Source organism: Oratosquilla oratoria, chromosome 35 (assembly GCF_046742065.1).
Source record: "Oratosquilla oratoria isolate Oo_2021 chromosome 35, ASM4674206v1, whole genome shotgun sequence".
Classification (NCBI taxonomy): Eukaryota; Metazoa; Arthropoda; class Malacostraca; order Stomatopoda; family Squillidae; genus Oratosquilla; species Oratosquilla oratoria.
In genome coordinates, this window is record NC_134811.1 from 24,520,553 (window position 1) to 24,540,245 (window position 19,693).

General features: G+C 42.7%; 1 protein-coding gene across 2 annotated transcripts in view; it reads right to left on the reverse strand.

Moving 5' to 3' along the window:
* The window catches only part of LOC143018586 (uncharacterized), an 87,897-nt gene that overhangs the window by 23,113 nt on the left and 45,091 nt on the right, over nt 1–19,693 (reverse strand). For both annotated transcript variants that reach the window (XM_076174079.1, XM_076174080.1), the window contains 3 exons: nt 14,240–14,544; nt 5,029–5,197; nt 21–206 (listed from right to left, as the gene is read on the reverse strand). In XM_076174079.1, the coding sequence (XP_076030194.1) occupies nt 21–206; nt 5,029–5,197; nt 14,240–14,544 (660 nt within the window). The remainder of the gene's footprint in view (nt 1–20; nt 207–5,028; nt 5,198–14,239; nt 14,545–19,693) is intronic.

Sequence of the window (19,693 nt, forward strand, 5' to 3'; positions counted from 1 at the left end):
AAGAAACTTGTGCGACCTACCAGAAGTCCTTAGGCGTTCCGAGCCAGCTCACGGGGACAAGACAGCAAGCGACGATGATGGTCCACATGCACGGCGACGGCGCGTTTTCCACCTGGACCAGGGATTCCATCATGTTACTGATGAGGATGATGAAGACGGTCGTGGTTCCGAAGAGCGTGAAGACCACAAGCCCCAAGGCAGCTCGCCTGAAGAAGGGGGTCAAGGGGTTCGCGTTAGAGTGGCGGATCTCTGCGAGGGACAAGATGACGTCAGGCGATCCCCCTGAGAATCAGCTATCCCATCACTAGCACGATTCGTAAGTAGGACACTAATAAAAGCGAACTGCGATAGTAACTCTCGTAGTATCTCAATGTACCGGATAGGATGGTGGTGGAAGGGAAGATAAAATACACAAAAGAAGTACAATGCACAGGAAATTTGCCTTGTTGGGTAACGACTGAACAGGACATGGTTATAGCAATGATAGGCTAGGTTGTTTGGTTAGATTAGGTCAGATCAAGGTAATGTTGGGTTATGCCCAGTCACAGATACTGATAATGTATTGAAAACAAGTTCTCGCTGAAATACTGTGGTTATTCTTGTCCATTCACTTTTCAGTATAATTGTCATAAAGGCAAAAGCCTGCACAAGATCATATACAATTGGCTAATTGGGCGGGATTCGAACTCGGACCGCTGTAGCAGTGGTTGCGAACGCCACCACTGTGCTGTCGAGTCGTGTGTATGTGTGCGTGCGTCTACCTCCGGACGATTTCCGTCGGTTAAGAGAAGACCTCCTTGGTCAAAGATTGAACAAACGAGTACAATTTCGCAAATAGTCACCACGAACGGAAGAACACAATTACCTGATACAGCTCTTCAGCTTAATGATGAGGGTTGTGGCCTTCTCAGCCCTCGTTAAGGAACACCATGGAAAGACCAGGAGGGGAGGTATATAACAAATGTTTTGCTATATGTAATCGTGGTTTAGCGGGTGAGGTAAAGTCTCTGCTTGACTTTGTTGGCTTTATTCAGGTACGAAGATTATGTACAACTAGGTCCTTGACCTAGACACTCCTCGTGCTGAGCCTTGACCTCGGCAATCCTTGTGCCAGGTCGGTGACCTCGGCAGTCCTATCTCTCGGCGACGCAGCCGTCGTAATAAAGGAGGTTGGTGAGTTGTCGTATGTCAGATGTGTTAGTTATCAAATATAGCCATGGGTGTTAGTTCCGTTATATAGGGGTTAGTTGTATAGTTGGTGGGTGTGGTTAGATATGGTATATATATACATTACGTTATGGTAATGTAATTGGGAGTAGATACGAGAAAGGGTTCAATGGGTCTGTCTGGTGACATTAGGCATCTCGTGTTGGTGACACTGTGGGAGCATTCTGTTATGTATTTACGTAGGTGTTTATTCAGTGTGTTTGAGATGGGGAAATCTGTGAAGTCTGCAACATTAGAGGTCTTGCCAAAGATGAGTACCATGTTCCATGTGTGTGGATCACGTGGGTGGTTGGTGATGGTTAGTGACGATTACATTTAGACCAGCTGTGTCTGAAGGGAGCCTGGGGCTAACGCGGTCTGACTGACTGACACATTGAGTGAATGACTTATTGACTGATAAACTTACTGACTGAATGAATGATTGACTTAGTGACTGACTGACAAAGTGAATGGCTGATTAACTGACTGACTTATTAACTGACTGAATGGATGAATGATTAACTGACTGACTGACTGCCCATCAACGTAGGTCGACTTTTCAATGAGACCTTGTCACTTAGTAGGCCATTTATAAAAGTCTATTTATTGTGAATTTATGTATGAATTTGTAAATGTACATATTTGTACATTTATGTGTTTTTAAAATCGTATAAAATTAAACTAATATATTTCTAAATTGATAAGTTGATAGTTTTAGCCATCTCTTGATTTATAATTTCCTATGTTTAATCAAACATACATTTGTAAACATATAAATGCAAATCTATAAATTCAATGTACATGTGTCTAGATTTACATTTTTTACATTTTTAATTTATGGTTAGGACGTCGTTACTTGCGGCAAAGTTCGAGGTAATGGCGGTTCGAACCCTGCCACCGGTGAGTTGAACTAAGGGTATTGTTCATTAAATTCCACGCTACAAAGTACTCTATAAGGGGCACCGTCCTAGCCTCCTGATGAAGTTAAACCAAATCAGTCAACTTTAATATATCAATTGATTATTCTATTTTTATTAGCAAATATTTTCTATATTTCCATGTATAAAACTTTAAAACAAGTATTTCCAGAATTTTATTTTGACTGATTTATCCATTTTTTGATATATTTTCTTTAGTTGATGAGATATTTTTCAACTTTCAAATGGTTCAATATGTCTATGATAAATAATTTAATAATATGTTGTAACATTGAATATAATCTGTCACCAGGCGACTTTATTTAATTTTTATTTGTTTATTTATTATTTATATTTTTTATTTAAGTACTATTATTTTTCATTTATTCATTTTTATTTCTATTTTATTTTCCATGTATGAACACCTAAAACAAATATTTCCAAATATTAATTCTATTTCACTGATTAATTCATTTTCTGATTGATATATTTTATTTGGTTGAATTTCTTTTCAACTTTCTATTGTTTAAGGTGTTCAAATTATAAATAATCTAATGGTGTGTGGTAACATATAAAATATAATTTGACTGCCGCCGGACGATTTTATTCAGCTGAGGGGAAACCCCTCGTGTTTCAACCATTCTTATATTTCAACTTAATTCTTCATTCTTTCTCTTAGCCTACAGTTTTTTCTTCATTTTTCATTTTTCAATTTTATTTCTATCTTTTCTCAATCATTTTTTATTTCTCCACTTTTTCTGTTTCTTCGCTCTGTTTCCTTTTCAGGGGGCCTCGGCAACTGCTGGCGGCGGCTTCGGGTCGCCCTCCCACTGGGACCTGAGCGAGGGGACACGCCGCTGTCCCCCTTCGCCCTCCCTTCGAGGGTGACCTGCGCCTTGGGCCCGTCTGCAGCCCTTCGGTGGTGCTGCTGCCGGTCTCCTCTCGTAGCCCCGTCTGTTCCCTCGGTCTCTTGTTGCTGCCGGAGGTGGAGGGGGAGGTGGCGTTCTTCTCGCAGTCTCCTTCTTCGGCCCCTCCAGCGGTGTCCTCTCGGCTTCCGAGTTCCTGGATGCCTTCTGCAGGATCCTCGCGTAGGTCGTGGGTCCTTCCCACACGACGGGCCTGGGGACGACGGCCTCTGGGGAGGGACGGGGTAGAGGTCTTGGCGCCTCTGACCTCCAGCCCGACCCGGGGTGTCCCCAAGCGTATGGCGGAGGAGTCGGTGGTGGGGAGGTTCTTCTCGTCACACGAGCCTCCGAGGTAGGCACGAACGATCTGGTGGGAGGAACAGGGTCCGCAGCCTTGACTTCGGGCGTCTGTGGCCACTTGACGTCTTCGGCTGGGCCCTGGGAGGACAGTGACTTTTCGTCTTCGTTGTTGTCGCGGACCGAACTTTCCTCCAGCTCTTCTTCTAGGTCCTCGGAGGACACAGACCAGTCGTCCATGTCCCAAACCCAGGCGCCTTCGGGTTCCTCTTCTTCATTGGACGGAAGTGCGCTTGTGGTCTGGACGACGTCTTCCTTAGACTCCTCAGGCGCGTCCTTGGCCTCGCGAGGGTCCTCCTCCTCCTCCTCCTGAGAGACTTTGGAAGTGTTTTCTTCTTTTAAACTTGCCTCTGCAGAGGTTTTTCCATTGTCTCACTGCAGAGACGCTTCGGCTTCCTTCTTCAGGAGCTCCGCCTGCAGCTGAAGGACCTTTTCGCTTAATTCGCCGTTTTCTTCCTCGAGTTCGGCGATCTCCTGTATGTAACCTTCACGCAGGTCCTTCAGGTAACGCTCCACGCGCTGAAGGTAATCGTCTCACTCCCTCTCGGTTTCCTCTAACCGCTTTTCCAGAGGACGATTGGCGATCCTGAGGCGGTTGACTTCCTCTTGTTGCAGCCTCAACATCCTGCGAAGTTCGGTCGTTCCCTCGAAGTCGTCGTCCTCTTTGTGGTTTCCTGCGTTCCTAAGGTTCTTCATTCCACCGACAACTCCCAGTGGTAAGGTGGTGACGAATTATGACGTCATCAAAGTGACGTCATTGTCAGATGGTCTTTACTTCCAAAGATTTGTTTCTGCCGTTGTCTGACCTTACTTCTCTCTCTCTCTCTCTCTCTTAGGAATTTTGATGGCATTCCTATGGACCAGAGTCACGCAGCCTTCTATTGTATTTAGATAATAACCTCAATTAAAAAAATTAATGCTAACCATTGTTCAATTCCTGCTACCCTTCATATCTGCTGCCCTCCCTCTATGTACCCCTCCTCTCTCTCTCTTCAGTTACGTGGAACATACCACCTTGGCAAGACAGGGATTAAGATCCTGGAGTATGGAAACAAAGTGAATGGAAAACGTTCTTTGATGTTAGTGAAGAAAACTCCCAGTTAAAAGTGCAAAGACTGTGGATGACTTTGTTAAAAAGAAACCCTATACCTATCTGCAAATAGATAACAAGGTATTTTTTCTGACGATTGAGCCGAAGTCAGTATCATTCTATGCATGTTCTTACATCAACATTTAGAAACAATAAATCAGTAAATATTTTCATAAACGAGGGTCCGTGCCACGACGAGCCACGGCCTCCAAAACCTTCCACCCTGGTTGTGGTGGTCCGGCATGATGAACAGTGAAACTGCCCATTTTCAAAGGCCGTCATTTCCCTCACATTCATCAGGTATAGCCCGGAAGGGCTGAAACCCGGTCTCCGGACTGTATCCACGATCTCTTTCTATCAACTTCAAACGTAATTTCTTACACCTTTGTCACACATGAAAAACTGATAACCGGTGACTGCTCTCCTACTCCCACGTCAGTGCAACAGAATTTCTTCCAAGAGAGATGTGGGGAAGAGGGGGCAAGGATCGTTACCAGGTGCCGTGGGGCCTTGGGTTTCTTATTTAGTAAAACTCGAGGCTAGTCATCTTTACCTGCCGGACAGACCGAAGGCTCTGTTGACAATTTCCATGTATGGTTGTCGGGCAGGTTGCTGGTACTCCTTCCAGTGCTTTTCCATGAGGACCCAACACTTCCCCAGACGAGTTCCAGAGTACCCGACGGCCGTGCAGAACAGGACCATCATGGGGATCCCGATCCAGCCTGCAGGAGCGAGAAGAAAAAGGGGAATAAGTTTCGTTTAACCAGATTTTATTCCAGGATCGCTGTTCCTGAACAGAGGTCGAGCGGGGGGTTGGGTAGTATCATGACCTATGACATGGACGAGATGAGGTTAACTAATTAAAGTGGGTTTGGTCTTAGAGGGGGTTTATACGGTGTAACGGTTCGTCGAACGCGGTTCGACAGACACGTGTTTAAAGTGATGTGTGAACGTGTGAACGGGGTATTTGGTTGTCGAACACGTTGGTTAAACCCCCAAATACCCCGTTCACACATCACTTTAAACACGTGTCTGTTGAACCGCGTTCGACGAACGGTTAGACCTTGTTAACCCCCTCTTACACAGTAAATCTACGTTAATGACGTTTGGGCCAAGCGCGGTGAAAGACATTATGTTCCAGTAAGACGAAAGAGAGAGAGAAGAGAGACAGGAAATGAAAGTCTCTAGCCAGATTCTGAAGCCACGACAAACGGAAGGCGAAATGAATTCACGATCGACATTCTGGGCCCAAAACTGTTTTCCGATATGCCTTCGGGAGGTTCCGAGACGACCTCCTCAAAGCAGTTGGCTTCAAGCATGTCCTGCACATGACTCCCTGCGTGTTTTCCAATATGGCTGACGCCAAGACTTCCCATGGGGCCTTGGTCTCGTCCCACACAGGCATGGGATTCTTGACGTCCACTTTATCCTCGCTCTGGCGCGGGAAAGGAAATATTGACTTCAAGTGAGCGACATCACAATATACGGGGATGGCAGAACTGTCATGAGGAATAAACTGGATTGACGATGGACTGAGTTGAGGTCCAAACAAGATCAATCAGCTTCGGCTCAGCCCTCAACTCGTCTGGTATTCTGTAAACCAATAGTAAAGTTGTGAAATGTGAAAATGTCATGGCGATACTGGGGGTCTACCTGCTTTCTCCGTTTTCTTTCTTATTTGAAATCCAAACCGTCGTTCACCCGAGTGAGACAGAGAGGATTTCGCCAAGCGGAGGATCAAGTGCAAAATGTAGACATTCTTTTGGACTTCAATCTACTTCGTCGTCGGTAATCGGCGCTTCTATCCCTGGGGGCAACATTGCACCCAAGATGTAGAATCATAGATGTGGTAAATGACAGACTTAAAGATAAAGCGGAAGGAGGTATAGCAAAATTTAGAAAGGGTCGTCCTCTTTCTTTCAGTGGAGATTAGTCTCCAATCATACACAAGAAGAAAAAAAGTGACTCTGATCCGTAGGGGGAAATCCATAAATGAACTAGTATCAGGTCGACTAGGTGAGCAACCAAAGGACGACCTAGTCCTGTCTGGTAATAAGAGTCCCTTCACTTTCGTTCGTAGGTGATGACGAAGGGAATGTAAAAGGAAAAAAGAATAAAAGAAACACACACACACAGACACATACACACACATACACCCCCCATATATATCTATATATATATATATATATATATATATATATATATATATATATATATACATATATATATACATACATATATATATATATATATATATATATATATATATATTTCTGAATCAAGATTCTTCGTCAATTTCGCGACTGAAGAACGTGATCGCCGGAGTGAGTTATTTTTGAAGACCAATGAAACTAATGACTATTATCATTACTTTTTCGTTAATTATGATCGAACGTATCCGGAGCGCACGACAGAGGAAATTGGGGCAGAAGAACTCGGAAATAAACGCGAATTAAAACGTGAAATGGGAGGAAGCCAAATTGGAAAAAGATTCACGAGGCTTCGTCCATAAAACAGAAAATGGGTCTAAAACGAAAGAGAGAGAGAGAGAGAGAGAGGGGGGGGAGGAGAAAGAGAGAGGGGGGAGAGGGACAGAGCAATATCAGATGGAGAACTCTTTTTTCTGAGGGCACAACAATGCCGAAGGAAGAAGGATATCGTCGAAACGTTCCCTCGTCGACTGAATAAAATGGTCTGGCGCAATCTAGACCGGATATACAAATGGTCAAGATTAGTGAAAGGTTTGGTCAAGTACAGGATCAACTCAAAATTCAACGTCGAACACAAAATATTACTAACGAATGATGATTCAATTTAACAACGTGGGACGTGGAGGAGAATCAACTCCCATTCCCCCCTCAGCTTGTCTTTTTTCAAGCCCCAACAGCAACCCCTCCTGACAGGCCCTGTCCCGACGATTTCCTAATGTGAACAGTAACAGAGTTGAGAAATGAGAATTTGCCCCAAGAGTAAATCAACAAGAACAACGTGGCTGACATATTTTGTGAAGATTTTATAATTTCATTCTAAGTATGATTTGATCATAACTTGTTGTAATTAATTATAATTCAATTATAATTATAACTTTAATTCTATTTCTAATTATTTTAATTATAATCTATTATAATAAATTATAAATTAATTATGATTAAAACTTAAATATAGCTTATAATTCTAATTGTATTTAAATTATAACTTATTGTAATTAATTACAAATTAATTATATTCATAACTTTAATTATAGTTTTTAATTTTCGTATCGTACATTAACGATACGAACAAGTCAAATAAGTCATATAGAATCATATAGAACTCATCCACGATGTGGATCAACTGTAGTACTTCAAAGTGGAGACAACTATACAGCTCAAATAATTACATTCAGTGGATCCTGAATATATATATACATATATATATATATATATATATTATATATTATATATATATATATGACGTCTGCCTTAACATAGTAACTTGAGGCGTCCCAGATTAACCGACATTGCGCGGCTCTTTATGACGTCATGTCGTTATTTCATTGTTACATCGTTGTGCGGACACTAATGTGCGGTTAAACATTACTCTTGAAATGCGTTCACAAAATATACAGTGGGCTACAGTGGCAAAGCACGCACACAGGCAATCTTTTGGCCGATAACGAGGAGAAAAAATAATAATAAAGTAAAATGAAATAAGATAAACTTACCTACCTCCATTTTAATCTAAGTTCAGTCAACTTATAGACACTATTTCCCGTCTGGTTAGAGTTATTTATTGTGGAAATAACTTCAGTTTTGACATTACTAACATCGTCATAAATACGAATTTAGACGACAGAAAGAATAATTTTTTCTTTTTCCGGAGAGCAAACATCCGTTATCCGACCAAATATGAGTTTAATCGATACATGAATAAAACCTAACTACGGTGGGATCTCAGCCAAATAAAATCACTCCTCGTTGGCAAGACTGAAAAATACAAAGAGAGTCACTTTGTAGTACTGCTTGAGCAAGGAAGTCTTCACGGAAAGGAGGAGACCATAAATGATGCAAAAAATGTACATACGAAGTCAACAGAGCCTATCCTTGGAAGCGAAGATGTGTGTGTATGTGGGGGGGGGGGGAGATGAGGTGGGAGGGGGGGTCGCTGAATAATGGGCGTTAGAACGCTGGAAACCGACAATAGATTAGAAAACGACGTATATATCCGTCAGCATAATGAATAGGATCAGATTCTCTATGTGCCGGTATCAACAGAGCTCGTCATGAGGATCAAAGAGTCTTGCTGAAGAGGTCATCGACGAAACAACTCGTGGGCAAAGGGTCTGTAAGCGGAGTTCGTTGTTGGGAAATAGTTGAAGTACAAGGAACTAGCAGTCACTTTAAATAAACAGCTCTGTGATGAAAGGTGACGTGCTCAGCAGCTAACAAGGCGTTTAGAGCAGCTCTATATCAGAACAGTTACTTTGTGGCAATGCCATGAGCAGTTTTGATCGCAGCAGAAGTGTCTGTGATTGTTGATTCACTCACCGCTGTCGGTTACGTGAAGATCGTAGGTATTCTGCAAGAGAGACCAGGGGCAACGGTTCGATGGATTGCACCATACCTCCACCTACTTGGCATTCTGGGTAACCACGATCTCCATGCGCAAGATGGCCCACAAGGATAGAAACTCTGGTACACTACTGACCATAACAGCCATTACCTCCTCCCATGGGAGATGTTTATTTCTGTTGTAATGACAAAGGGCGTCTCGCAGTTGTTCCCCACACCTGACACGGTGCAAATGTTGACTTGCCATCAGCACGGTCATGTAACCATGCAATAAAGAAGTATGGCAGGAGTGAAGGGGTGGTGGTGGGGTGATCGATGTCAGTCTGATTGTGTGATGGAGATTTCGTTTAGCTTGGAACAGTTTCATTTTGAAGCGCCCGTTTAGTAACTGTGTGAAGATTTGGCAGTCTTTGACTCCGGAGGGAAGGTCGGGGGTCCCTACACCTCCTCAACTAAATATAATCATATGGAGACAACTAGTGTACACACACACACACACACACACACACACACACACACACACACACACACACACACACACACACACATATATATATATATATATATATATATATATATATATATATGCCACTGATTCACTCCTTAGATACTACGCTTTTATGCGTAACTTCACAAACTATCTTCTAACGCATCCTATGCTTATATTGCTGTTTTTAGTCTCATGGAGTCCACATCAACAGAACTGAATCGTAATACATTCTCTAATTACCACTAATTTTTGGGTTGGTGGCCGGACTCTGTGGTCCATGAAAGATTGTTCACAGACCACACGTTGAGAACTAGTAGTCTAGTGTATAGATTCTATAGCGAAGCGATTCTATTCGGTTGTGGAACGGTTGTTATTTCGAAAGAGGTCTTGATCGTTTTGGATCACGCTTAGTCCTGGAGTTGCTCCTCTGCTGAATAAAACCAAAAGGCTCTTAGTATAAATCTGTATTGTAGAACTGGGAATGAAAATGTTGGCACTGTCTGTTGTCAGTCTGAACAAATTCTACAAAAATCAACAACAAAACGGATCCTGCCTCCTATGAAGCCGTGACTATCTCAATTTGAGACGACATATTCTAAATTATAAATATTCTGTTCTAGCTGACGTCAAGCTATTTTATTTAGTTGAAAGGTTTAATCAGCGTGAATTGAGTAGCTCTTACAGCAGTGACATGGTGAACAGGAGGTTACCTGGGCTGCGTGAGAAATCTGCTTATGTAATGCTGTTAACCGCTATTCGGCTGGGCAGTCGTTAGACACCTGAGGATTTTTTTTCTTAAGAGGAAGCGGAAAAATAACGTTCTCATGTCTCTGATAAGCGGCCTCATTTGTCTAACTTATGTATTTTCTACTAATGCGGTGTTGGCTGCGCAAATAGATGAAGAAAGCGCATCGTTTTATCATCTTTTTTCAAATATTTGAGAGGTGGAGAGCAGCTGTCAAAATAGCTGAAGGGATTCATTCTCTCTTTTCTCAGCTCTGCAGCGCCTGAACAGATAGTGGCTTTAAGGAAGCAGTATTTCCAAGTACGAAGGCATGTTTTCTTAAGAGGAAAAAAAAAAGCCCAGGCAAACAAAAGAAAGCTATGAATAACCGAACGTCATGCTGAATTTACAAACTTTCGTCATTTTCTCTTTTTTTCCGACCTCCTAAGTCCATGCTTCTCCAGTGAATCATCTGATTTTCGTTCTTTTGCGAATTGCTGGCAGGTTTGGATAAACAAATGAAGTAAAGCATCTTGGCAACTAGAGGGCATCAGAAATAGCACTCAGATTAAGCCATATCGCACGACGACTTGATTCTAAATCGGTTTTCATTAGTCCTGCTACTAGAGAAAGCCCACGACTACTACTAATATTTTCTCCTCTTTATCTCTCTGGCATGAAATTTCACATCTTTTCAGTCAAGATACATTCACAGACATTTGATGAATGCGGTACAACCACCTTTAAAACAAGATACAAAGTTACTGTAAACACTTTGCACAATTAATGCAATGGGATACCCCGTCATCCCGTCTTATCACCCGTGGTCATCGATCAAATGCGACATGGAAGGAGGAGGAAAATGAGGAGGAAGAGGAGGAGGAGGAGGAAAGTGGAGAGGAGGGCGCACATTGGTGTGGTCGTTGGGACACTTCAGTGCTACGTCAGAAACCATGGTAAATTAAGACCAGAATATCGCCGTCTTCTTCACGAATTAAAATGGTCCTTAACCGACAAAAACCCACAGAACAAATGTTCATCAGCACATCTTAATACCTTGGGAGGGATCGGTTGGTGTCTGCGAGGTGGCGCCTATCTAGAGGCAGGCGAGGGATGCACCGGTCAGCAGGTGAGATAAATCGGAAAGGGGGAAGACAGGATGAAGCTGACAGTGTGAATAGTATGACTGACTGATAGTGTGAAGGATATGGTAGTTTCCAGAAACCATGGATAGGATAGTGATAGGGCTACTATTCACACGGAGTATCAGAACTATGGAATTCTATCTTTCGTTATCGAGTACTCACTATATTTCTATATGCAACAGATTCCACCCACCCAGCAATATTGAAAGTGACTTTTGTAAACAAAATTGTATTAATTAAGGCGACATCAGCCACAGATATAGAGTAATTTTACAACATTTGGCAAATCGTGGGTCGAATTCGAGTGTCCGCCACAGAACGTAGCACGTCGTTCGGAACACGACATCGACTGTGTCTGCCGCTCTCCTTGTCGTCTTCTCCTTCTTCGCTTTCTTTCCACTGGATGCTAACACGCGGAGAAAGAACTATAACAAGGAAACAGAGAAAGAGAGATATATATATAGATAGGTAGGTAGACAGGGAGAGAAAAGCGATAGAGAGAATGGGAAAGAGAACTGCGTGAGAAGGAGAATGATAGTGATAGTGAGATTGAAGAGGGGTGTGAGGAGATAGAAAGCGAGACAGGGGGAAAAAGAATGAGAAGAATGTAGTGATGGGGAGTGAGAAGGAGAATGATAGTGATTGTGGGAGAGTGAAAGAGAGAGAGAGAGAGAGAGAGAGAGAATGAAATGGCATAAGATATAGGGTGAAAGAAAGAGGAGGAGGAGGGAAAGGGAATGGGAGTGTTGGCATGACTGCGAGAGCAAAAGGGAGAGGGAGAGAGGGAGAGAGGGAGGGAGAGAGGGAGGGAGAGAGATAGCGTTAAAAAAACGTAAATACAGAGAAACTGCAACAATTGGACTGATAGTCGAACAGACTCGTGTGTGCAAACACATACATGCACACCCACAAAAACACACACATTTAAAAATACAGATACTACAGACAGACGGAGTGATAGGTGTGAATTAATGCACACTTACGCAATTATGGGCAAATCCCTCTCTCCACCCACTCTCACCCACCCACCGACACCCACACACGCGCGCGCATATTCAGTACCATGTGTACACGATTTCAGTTACACTTGTATTGATGTCTTGGCTGTGTCACTGGGTACACGCACCTCCTCCTCCTCCTCCTCCTCCTCCTCCCTCTCTTCCTCCTCCTCCTTCCCTTGTCCTACATCCATTCTCCTTTTTATTACCCCCAGCACGTCCTCGTTCTCATTCTGCTGTCTCCATCGATCTATTTTTTTTATTGTCTTTAACATTTTGTGCGTGCGTGTGTGTGCGTGCGTGTGTGTGTGTGTGTGTGTGTGTGTGCGTTCTAATATACAGTTTTAATATTCTGCATCGTAATATACTATATCATTGTATTCTAATATATTGCATACGCGCAGCCATTTCCATTTACATTGAGTTTTCCTCATATAAATTATTTTTTTCTGTGCATAATTTACTAAAGTAAAATTTCCTCCTGGAACATTATTTTTGTCATTCGTCAATCTCCTCTTTGCTCTATTACAATGTGATTCTATTCATTTCTCAATTTTGTGAATATTGCCTGACTTTTTTCACATATTTTCTTTTTCTTTTCTACAGCTAGGTCCTCCGAGTTGTTAACGACTGGAATAGACTCAGAAATCATGTAGTGAGCCCTGGAACTATCGGCTGTTTTAAGAGAAGGTTAGATAGCTTTATGGATGGGGATGACAGGTGGTATTGGACATGGATCTGCCTAGTGTGGGCCTTACGGTATCTTGCAGTCTCCTTCATTTTTATGTTTTTATGTTCTTCGAGGTCTGAAGTCTCCAGTAGGCTCAAGAAGCCAACTTTGTTTTCGTTGTGCCGCTCTTACTTCCGGTTCCTCTGCCGGAAGACACCTCCTCAGACACATCAAAGAGCTCACCTGCCTTTGGATGCTTGAAACCCTTCTGCGAAGTCTTACCCGAGTTCGTCAACAGAAACCCCCTTCGCAATCGAGGAGAAAGGTGCCACAAAAGGGGTTAGTCGAACATAAAAATGAAGGAGACTGCCTACACTAGGCAGTTCCATGTACATCCATAAAGTTGTCTAACCGTTTCTTAAAACAACTGATAGTTTCAGCGCTCACTACATGGTTACTAAGTCTATTCCATTCGTTGACCACCCTATTAGTAAACCAATTCTTGCCTATTTCTTTCTTAAATCTAAGATTGTCAAATTTAAATCCATTACTGCGAGTCCTGCCCTGTTGTCTCAATATGATGACTTTGCGTCACCCTTGTTAAAGCCTTTGATCCATTTAGACACCTCTATTAGATCACCCCGCACTCTGTGTCTTTCCAGAGAGTGTAAGTTAAGGTGCCTAAGCATTGAGGAAGTCAGTGCAGCCACATAGATATTACTAAATACAGGATGTGCTAGCATGGAGGGTATGGTCAAGGGGGAGGAGGTAGTTCCCCCCACCCGCCCTTTGGTAGGAGGTTAGGTTAGGTTAGTTACGTGGAGGTCTTCGTGTTCATTCATTTAGGTGAACCACGTGCTAACCTAACTCACCTAATTTCCAAGCAGAACCTTTACAACTTGGCATTACACACAGAGACTTTTTCAAGACTGAACTAAATCGCTAAACATCCACTTATCCCTACTAGTTTTCGCGTTGTGGTCCCACTTGTGAAATACCATGGCTCCCTAGGGGCCCACAGGACCACAGCGTGAGGACCACCGTAAAAGACGCCTTCGTACATTTAAAGATGAAAGACGATTTCTCTTAACAACCCGTGAAGGAGTGTCGTCGCAATAGACTATTTCACTTAGAATGTGATAAAGCCTACAATCTCTCCACTCCTCCTCCCGGGGAGTTCACCTCACCTGTGTTCTTCATTGCCGCAGGAAGGGCCAGGAACCCGGCACCAGCCATCTGGGCCACCAGGAAGAACACCGTCATCGGGAAACTGAGGCCGTTCTTCCGTGTCTGCGCTTCTTCGTCGACCAGTATGGGATTGAGATCGGCGGCGTCGTCGCTAGGGCGGAGGGCGCCATTCATACTCTCCTTCAGGGTTCTCCGGAAGCTGTCCGTTAAGCTGCTCTTGGGGCCCTGCCACGCGCTGCCCTGCACGTCGTACGGCATAGCACTCGCTGTTGTGACGCTTACGGAGCTGCCCGTCCGACTTTCCCTGTGGGTGAGAGAGAAAGTGTGCCTCGTTATCTTCGTAACAATTTAGGTCTGGCATTTATTGTTGATAGAAATGTTGGGAGAAAAACTTTTGAGGGTCTCAAGGTGAAGCGAAGAATTATTGGCCTCAAGAGAAACTCGTGAGGACTGTGCGAGTATGGAGGGTGAAGGCGAGTAGGGGATAGAGGTTATAAAGAAGAGGTAAATAGCTGGGGGGGATCGGGGTAACATGGTATGGAAAAGATATAATAAAGAGGGGATAATAGGCAAAGTAAGAAACAAATGGGGCAGAACAAAAGAAGAGAAAAGTAGGAGATGGAAGGAATAGAGTACAATTTTCATACAAGGAATAGAATACTTAAAAAAATGCGGTCTATACCAGTGAGATGTTGAAGAAGACCTCTACTTTGTCAGTGGTAAGGCAGTTCCACTCGAGCGTCCCGAAGTGTATCTAACTTTTTTCATAAAAGTTCCAACACATGGGCATCTTATGGAAGTTCATTCCACACACCTCCTCTCTCACAGTTAAGAAATCTATCATAAGAAGTTGTACGAAACCCAGATAATTCCAACTTCCGACCATGGTTATGAGTTGGATTCTCACTCTCCGAAGTAGAGATCAAGCTATCGAAGTCACCACTCACAGCCTCAATGGCAAACCGATGAGATTAATTCGGCGGCACGGACCGGTACCCTCTCGAGACGCCCGATCTCCTTTCATTGGCTAGGCGACCAGAATTGCATTGCATAGTCTAACTGCAGCCCTACCAATGACCTGCAGTGTCAAACAATTTTTTTTTTGGGGGGGGGGTTCTATAATTAAACCGTCTTCTAATATAACCCAAAAGCATTAACGCTTTTTTTTCTACCTCAATATATTGTTTTGAGAGTTTCAGACCTCTACTAATCATTGCATCCAAATCGTCCGAATCTGTCGCCTTAACTTCTTTCTCTGACCGAGAGCAGTATTTGGGATTCGCATGGTCGATGTGCATCGTCTTGCATTTATCTATGTTAAATGGCATTTGGCAACTTAAACACTCGATTATGCTTTGCGTATCCAACCAGAGTTGCTTAACACCCTCCACCGACCTCACATTCGCTTCCAACTTAGTATCATATGCAAACTTCGATACCTTATTCGCCAGCCTAACGCCAATGTTGCTGATATAGACAATGAACAACAAAGGTTCCAGCAAGGGCCCCTGGGGCCACTAGTCCCTGATGTCCATCATGATACATTGCATCTTATTAAAACACTCTCCCATCGACCAGAAAGCTTATCCAGCCCACCACTTTCCTTCAACTCTCTCTCTCTCTCTCTCTCAAGATTTGTCTTCCTTGGGTCATTTTATCGAACGCTTTCTGAAAATTAAGATAGATAATATCCACTGTCTTATCCGGACCATAGTCTCGCATCATCTGGTGAAAAAAAATCTTACAAATTTGTGAGACATTACCTTTTTTTCTTATGGAATCCATTCTGAGAGTCTCTGATCAGATTATGGGGATCTAGATGGTCGACGTTTGTGCCTGTAAACACTCTTTCTAACCCTTTACTCACAACACAATGGACGTCAAGCTAACTGTTAATTTCCCGCACAATACCGACCCCTTAACTTGAAAACTGGAGTTACATTAGCCACACCCCAGTCCTCAGGAACTACGCCAAACTCAAACAATTTATTGAACGCGGACCATTTCCTCACACCATTCTTCCAACCTGGTGACTTGTCTGGGTTTGATTTCCATTAATTAAACCAGATACGGGGAATAAATAATTCCCAGACCTGCACCCACGAGACTCGCACCCTATCACGTAGCCAAGTGAGCCATCAACTTCTCGGGTGATAACACGGACAAAGTAATCCCTCAGCGCATTAGCGATATCCATGTCTTAGACGCGTATAATATCGTGGCGGATAGATTCGACGGGGCCATGCGTTGTTTACTGGCTGTTCATGTACCCAAAGGGTTCCCTCGGGTTCTCTCTGGGTAATCTAACCCAGAGACTCTTAACTTGGGTTCACAAGGGTCCATGAGTGGGGTTGCAAATCGAAAATTAGTGTGAGTTTGTGGATGTCTAACGATAGAATTCAGTGTTGAATAGTGGTCTTCAGGAGACTAAGAAACAGCAATGCATAAGTATGAGATGCATGGGGAAACAAGCTGAGAGCTCCTGGTCTAGCTAATCGCAAGTCTTCTCAATGCATCGTCGTCGTACAGTCCCCTCGGTCGTTCTCCAGCCGTCTCGTCTTTTACTGCCGGTAACCCCGTTTTCTTGTTCTAACCGTTGTGTCTAATCTTAAGGCACCTCGGTTGTACACCAAGAGCTTTCCCTTGCTATGTAAGTGGGAGAACCTCTTCCTACCTTACCACAAACCGATCTTGGAACAAAGGCCAAAGTCGATCCGCGCTTTCGTCCCCTTCAGCTTCTTACCTGCCAGCATATTTCTTTAAATCACCAAAATCTGCCCTGCGGATGAAGTCCGGATTCTAAATATTCACAATAACTCGGTGCGTCATTGGAATCGGAAAAAAAGTGATCCCTGATAACCGAACATTCATTTCCAGACATGTCTGTTACGATGTTGCCCTGAACGGTGAACATTGAACCCAGCAGATTGTCAACTTTTGTCTGTTCTATTACTCACCGAAAAAAAAGGCGAGAACTATCAACCCCCCTCTCTCTTTCTCTCTCTCACCCCACGTACTGAGGTCACCAAGGGTAATAATGTTAGGTTTATCATCCATCAGCCGCTGTGGTCTCCTGCATAGGTCTTCGTTCTCTTCCAACAGCCAGTCTGTGCACCAGAGGGAACCTGCACGTGGCACGCCCTAATACTGGGTTCAGTATACTTCGTGATCCATTTGGGTATTTGATCCATCGAGATAGACAAATAGATAGAGATTGAGAGAGAGGGAAGGAGAGGCACACTCTGATAAGTGTGCATATGAAGTGGCGGAGGCAAGAGGAAATAAGGAGAAAGAAGGAAGGAGAGAAGGAAGGAGAGAGAGAGGGAGGGAGGGAGGAAGAACCAAAGGAAGTGGAAGTACATACATGGGATGGAGGCAAATGTTTAGCGTGAAGAAAAAGGAGCGAGAGGAGTGAAGAAGGAGCAGAAGGAGGAGGAAGAGCTGGTGTGTGTGTGTGTGTGTGTGTGTGTGTGTGTGTGTGTGTGTGTGTGTGTGTGTGTGTGTGTGTGTGTGCGTGTATGTGTGTACATGTATGTGTGTATACGTGTATGTGTGTGTATGTGTGTATACGTGTATGTGTGTGTATGCGTGTATGTGTGTGTATGCGTGTATGTGTATGTATGCGTGTATGTGTGTATACGTGTATGTATATGTGTGTGTAAGCGTGCATATGTGTGTGGTTGTGTGTGTGTGTGTGTGTGTGTATGTGTGTGTGTGTATGCGCGCACGCGCGTGTGTGTGTGTTTGTATGTATGTGTGTGCGAGGGATCGATACAGCTCTTGCGACCTTTGAGAGAGAGGGAGCAGGCGTTCCATAAATCTCGCTCTGGACCAATACCACGATTTTATTCACCTGAAGGTAGGGTCCTAGCCCTGAGGGGGATATCGTCTATTTCAAGGAACTCTTTCTAACCTGGGAGATACTCAGGTTTTGTTTTGACTGCCGTCGTAGGGTGTTTTTATGCGAGGATTCAGAGCCACGAGGATCGGGGGTGAGGAGGTCTGCAAATTTAATAGGAGGAAATTGAAAAACAAAATTGCGAAAGGAGGTAGACTGGGTGGAAGGTTCTTAAAAATTATATATATATATATATATATATATATATATATATATATATTATACACACACACACACACACACACACACACACACACACACACATATATATATATATATATATATATATATCTTGTTTCAACCACATTAACTTTTTCACTTTAATTCCATGTCATCACGATCGAGACTGACAATGCGCTCTACGGAGACATGCGGAAACTGATACGTAATGAAGCCAAGGACTCGAACTCAGCTCCGACGTACCAAGTGAACAGTGACTAACCACTGCGCCATCAATATTAATATCTGCACTGGGGACCAGTGTGTGTGTATATATATATATATATATATATATATATATATATATATATATATATATATATATATATATATACATACATATGTGCGTGTGTGTGTTTTCGTATATTACATCTTCAGTGCAAAGTACGTGGAAAGAAAAGATTACAAGAATATATACATATATATATATATATATATATATATATATATATATATATATATATATATATATATATATATGAATACACAGTGGAATGTGGGAAAATATATAAAGTGAGACGCCGGTCCCGCTTTCGGGCCCCCTGGAGTGACGTAGGGGACGAACTAATCATTAGGGTAGACCTCATGGAGACAACCAAAACTAAATGTCATTAAAGGTAATCTATCAATTTTACCATTTCAAGAATAAAATTAAATATCCCAGATTTACTAAAAAAATAACGTAAATGTAGTTTTCAAGAATACTATTACAGTCAAACGTTTGATGATTAATAATAGTATCAAATGTTAAAAAGGATGTACTTACAAAATTCCTTGCAAAATGTGTAACAAATTCTATATAGGTCAAACTGCCAAACCCTTAAACATAACAACTGAACAGCATAAGAAAAATGTAAGAGGTGGAAACAATTCTGGTGGCATATTCAAGCATAGTGAAATATATAATCATCCTGTTGATTGGACCAATGCCCAATCCATTTCTTTTAGTGATAATATGGTAAACTTAATAGAATGTAGTTTGATCCACACCACCCAAGATCATATAAACCTACATCATGGTTTATATATATTGGATAATCTTATATGACAACAAATATGTAAATCATTAAGAATTTAATACCTAAATCTTAAGAGGCCTCTTGTGACCTCAAGATGCCTCCACCAGTCTCCATGGGGTCTAGCCTAATGATTAGTTCGTCCCCTACTATGCATCACTCCAGGAGGCCTCAAAGCGGGACCGACGTCTCACCTTATTTCTTTCCTGCATTCTTCTGTGTATGCATATACATACATACACACACACACACACACACACACACACACACACACACACATATATATATATATATATATATATATATATATATATCTTATG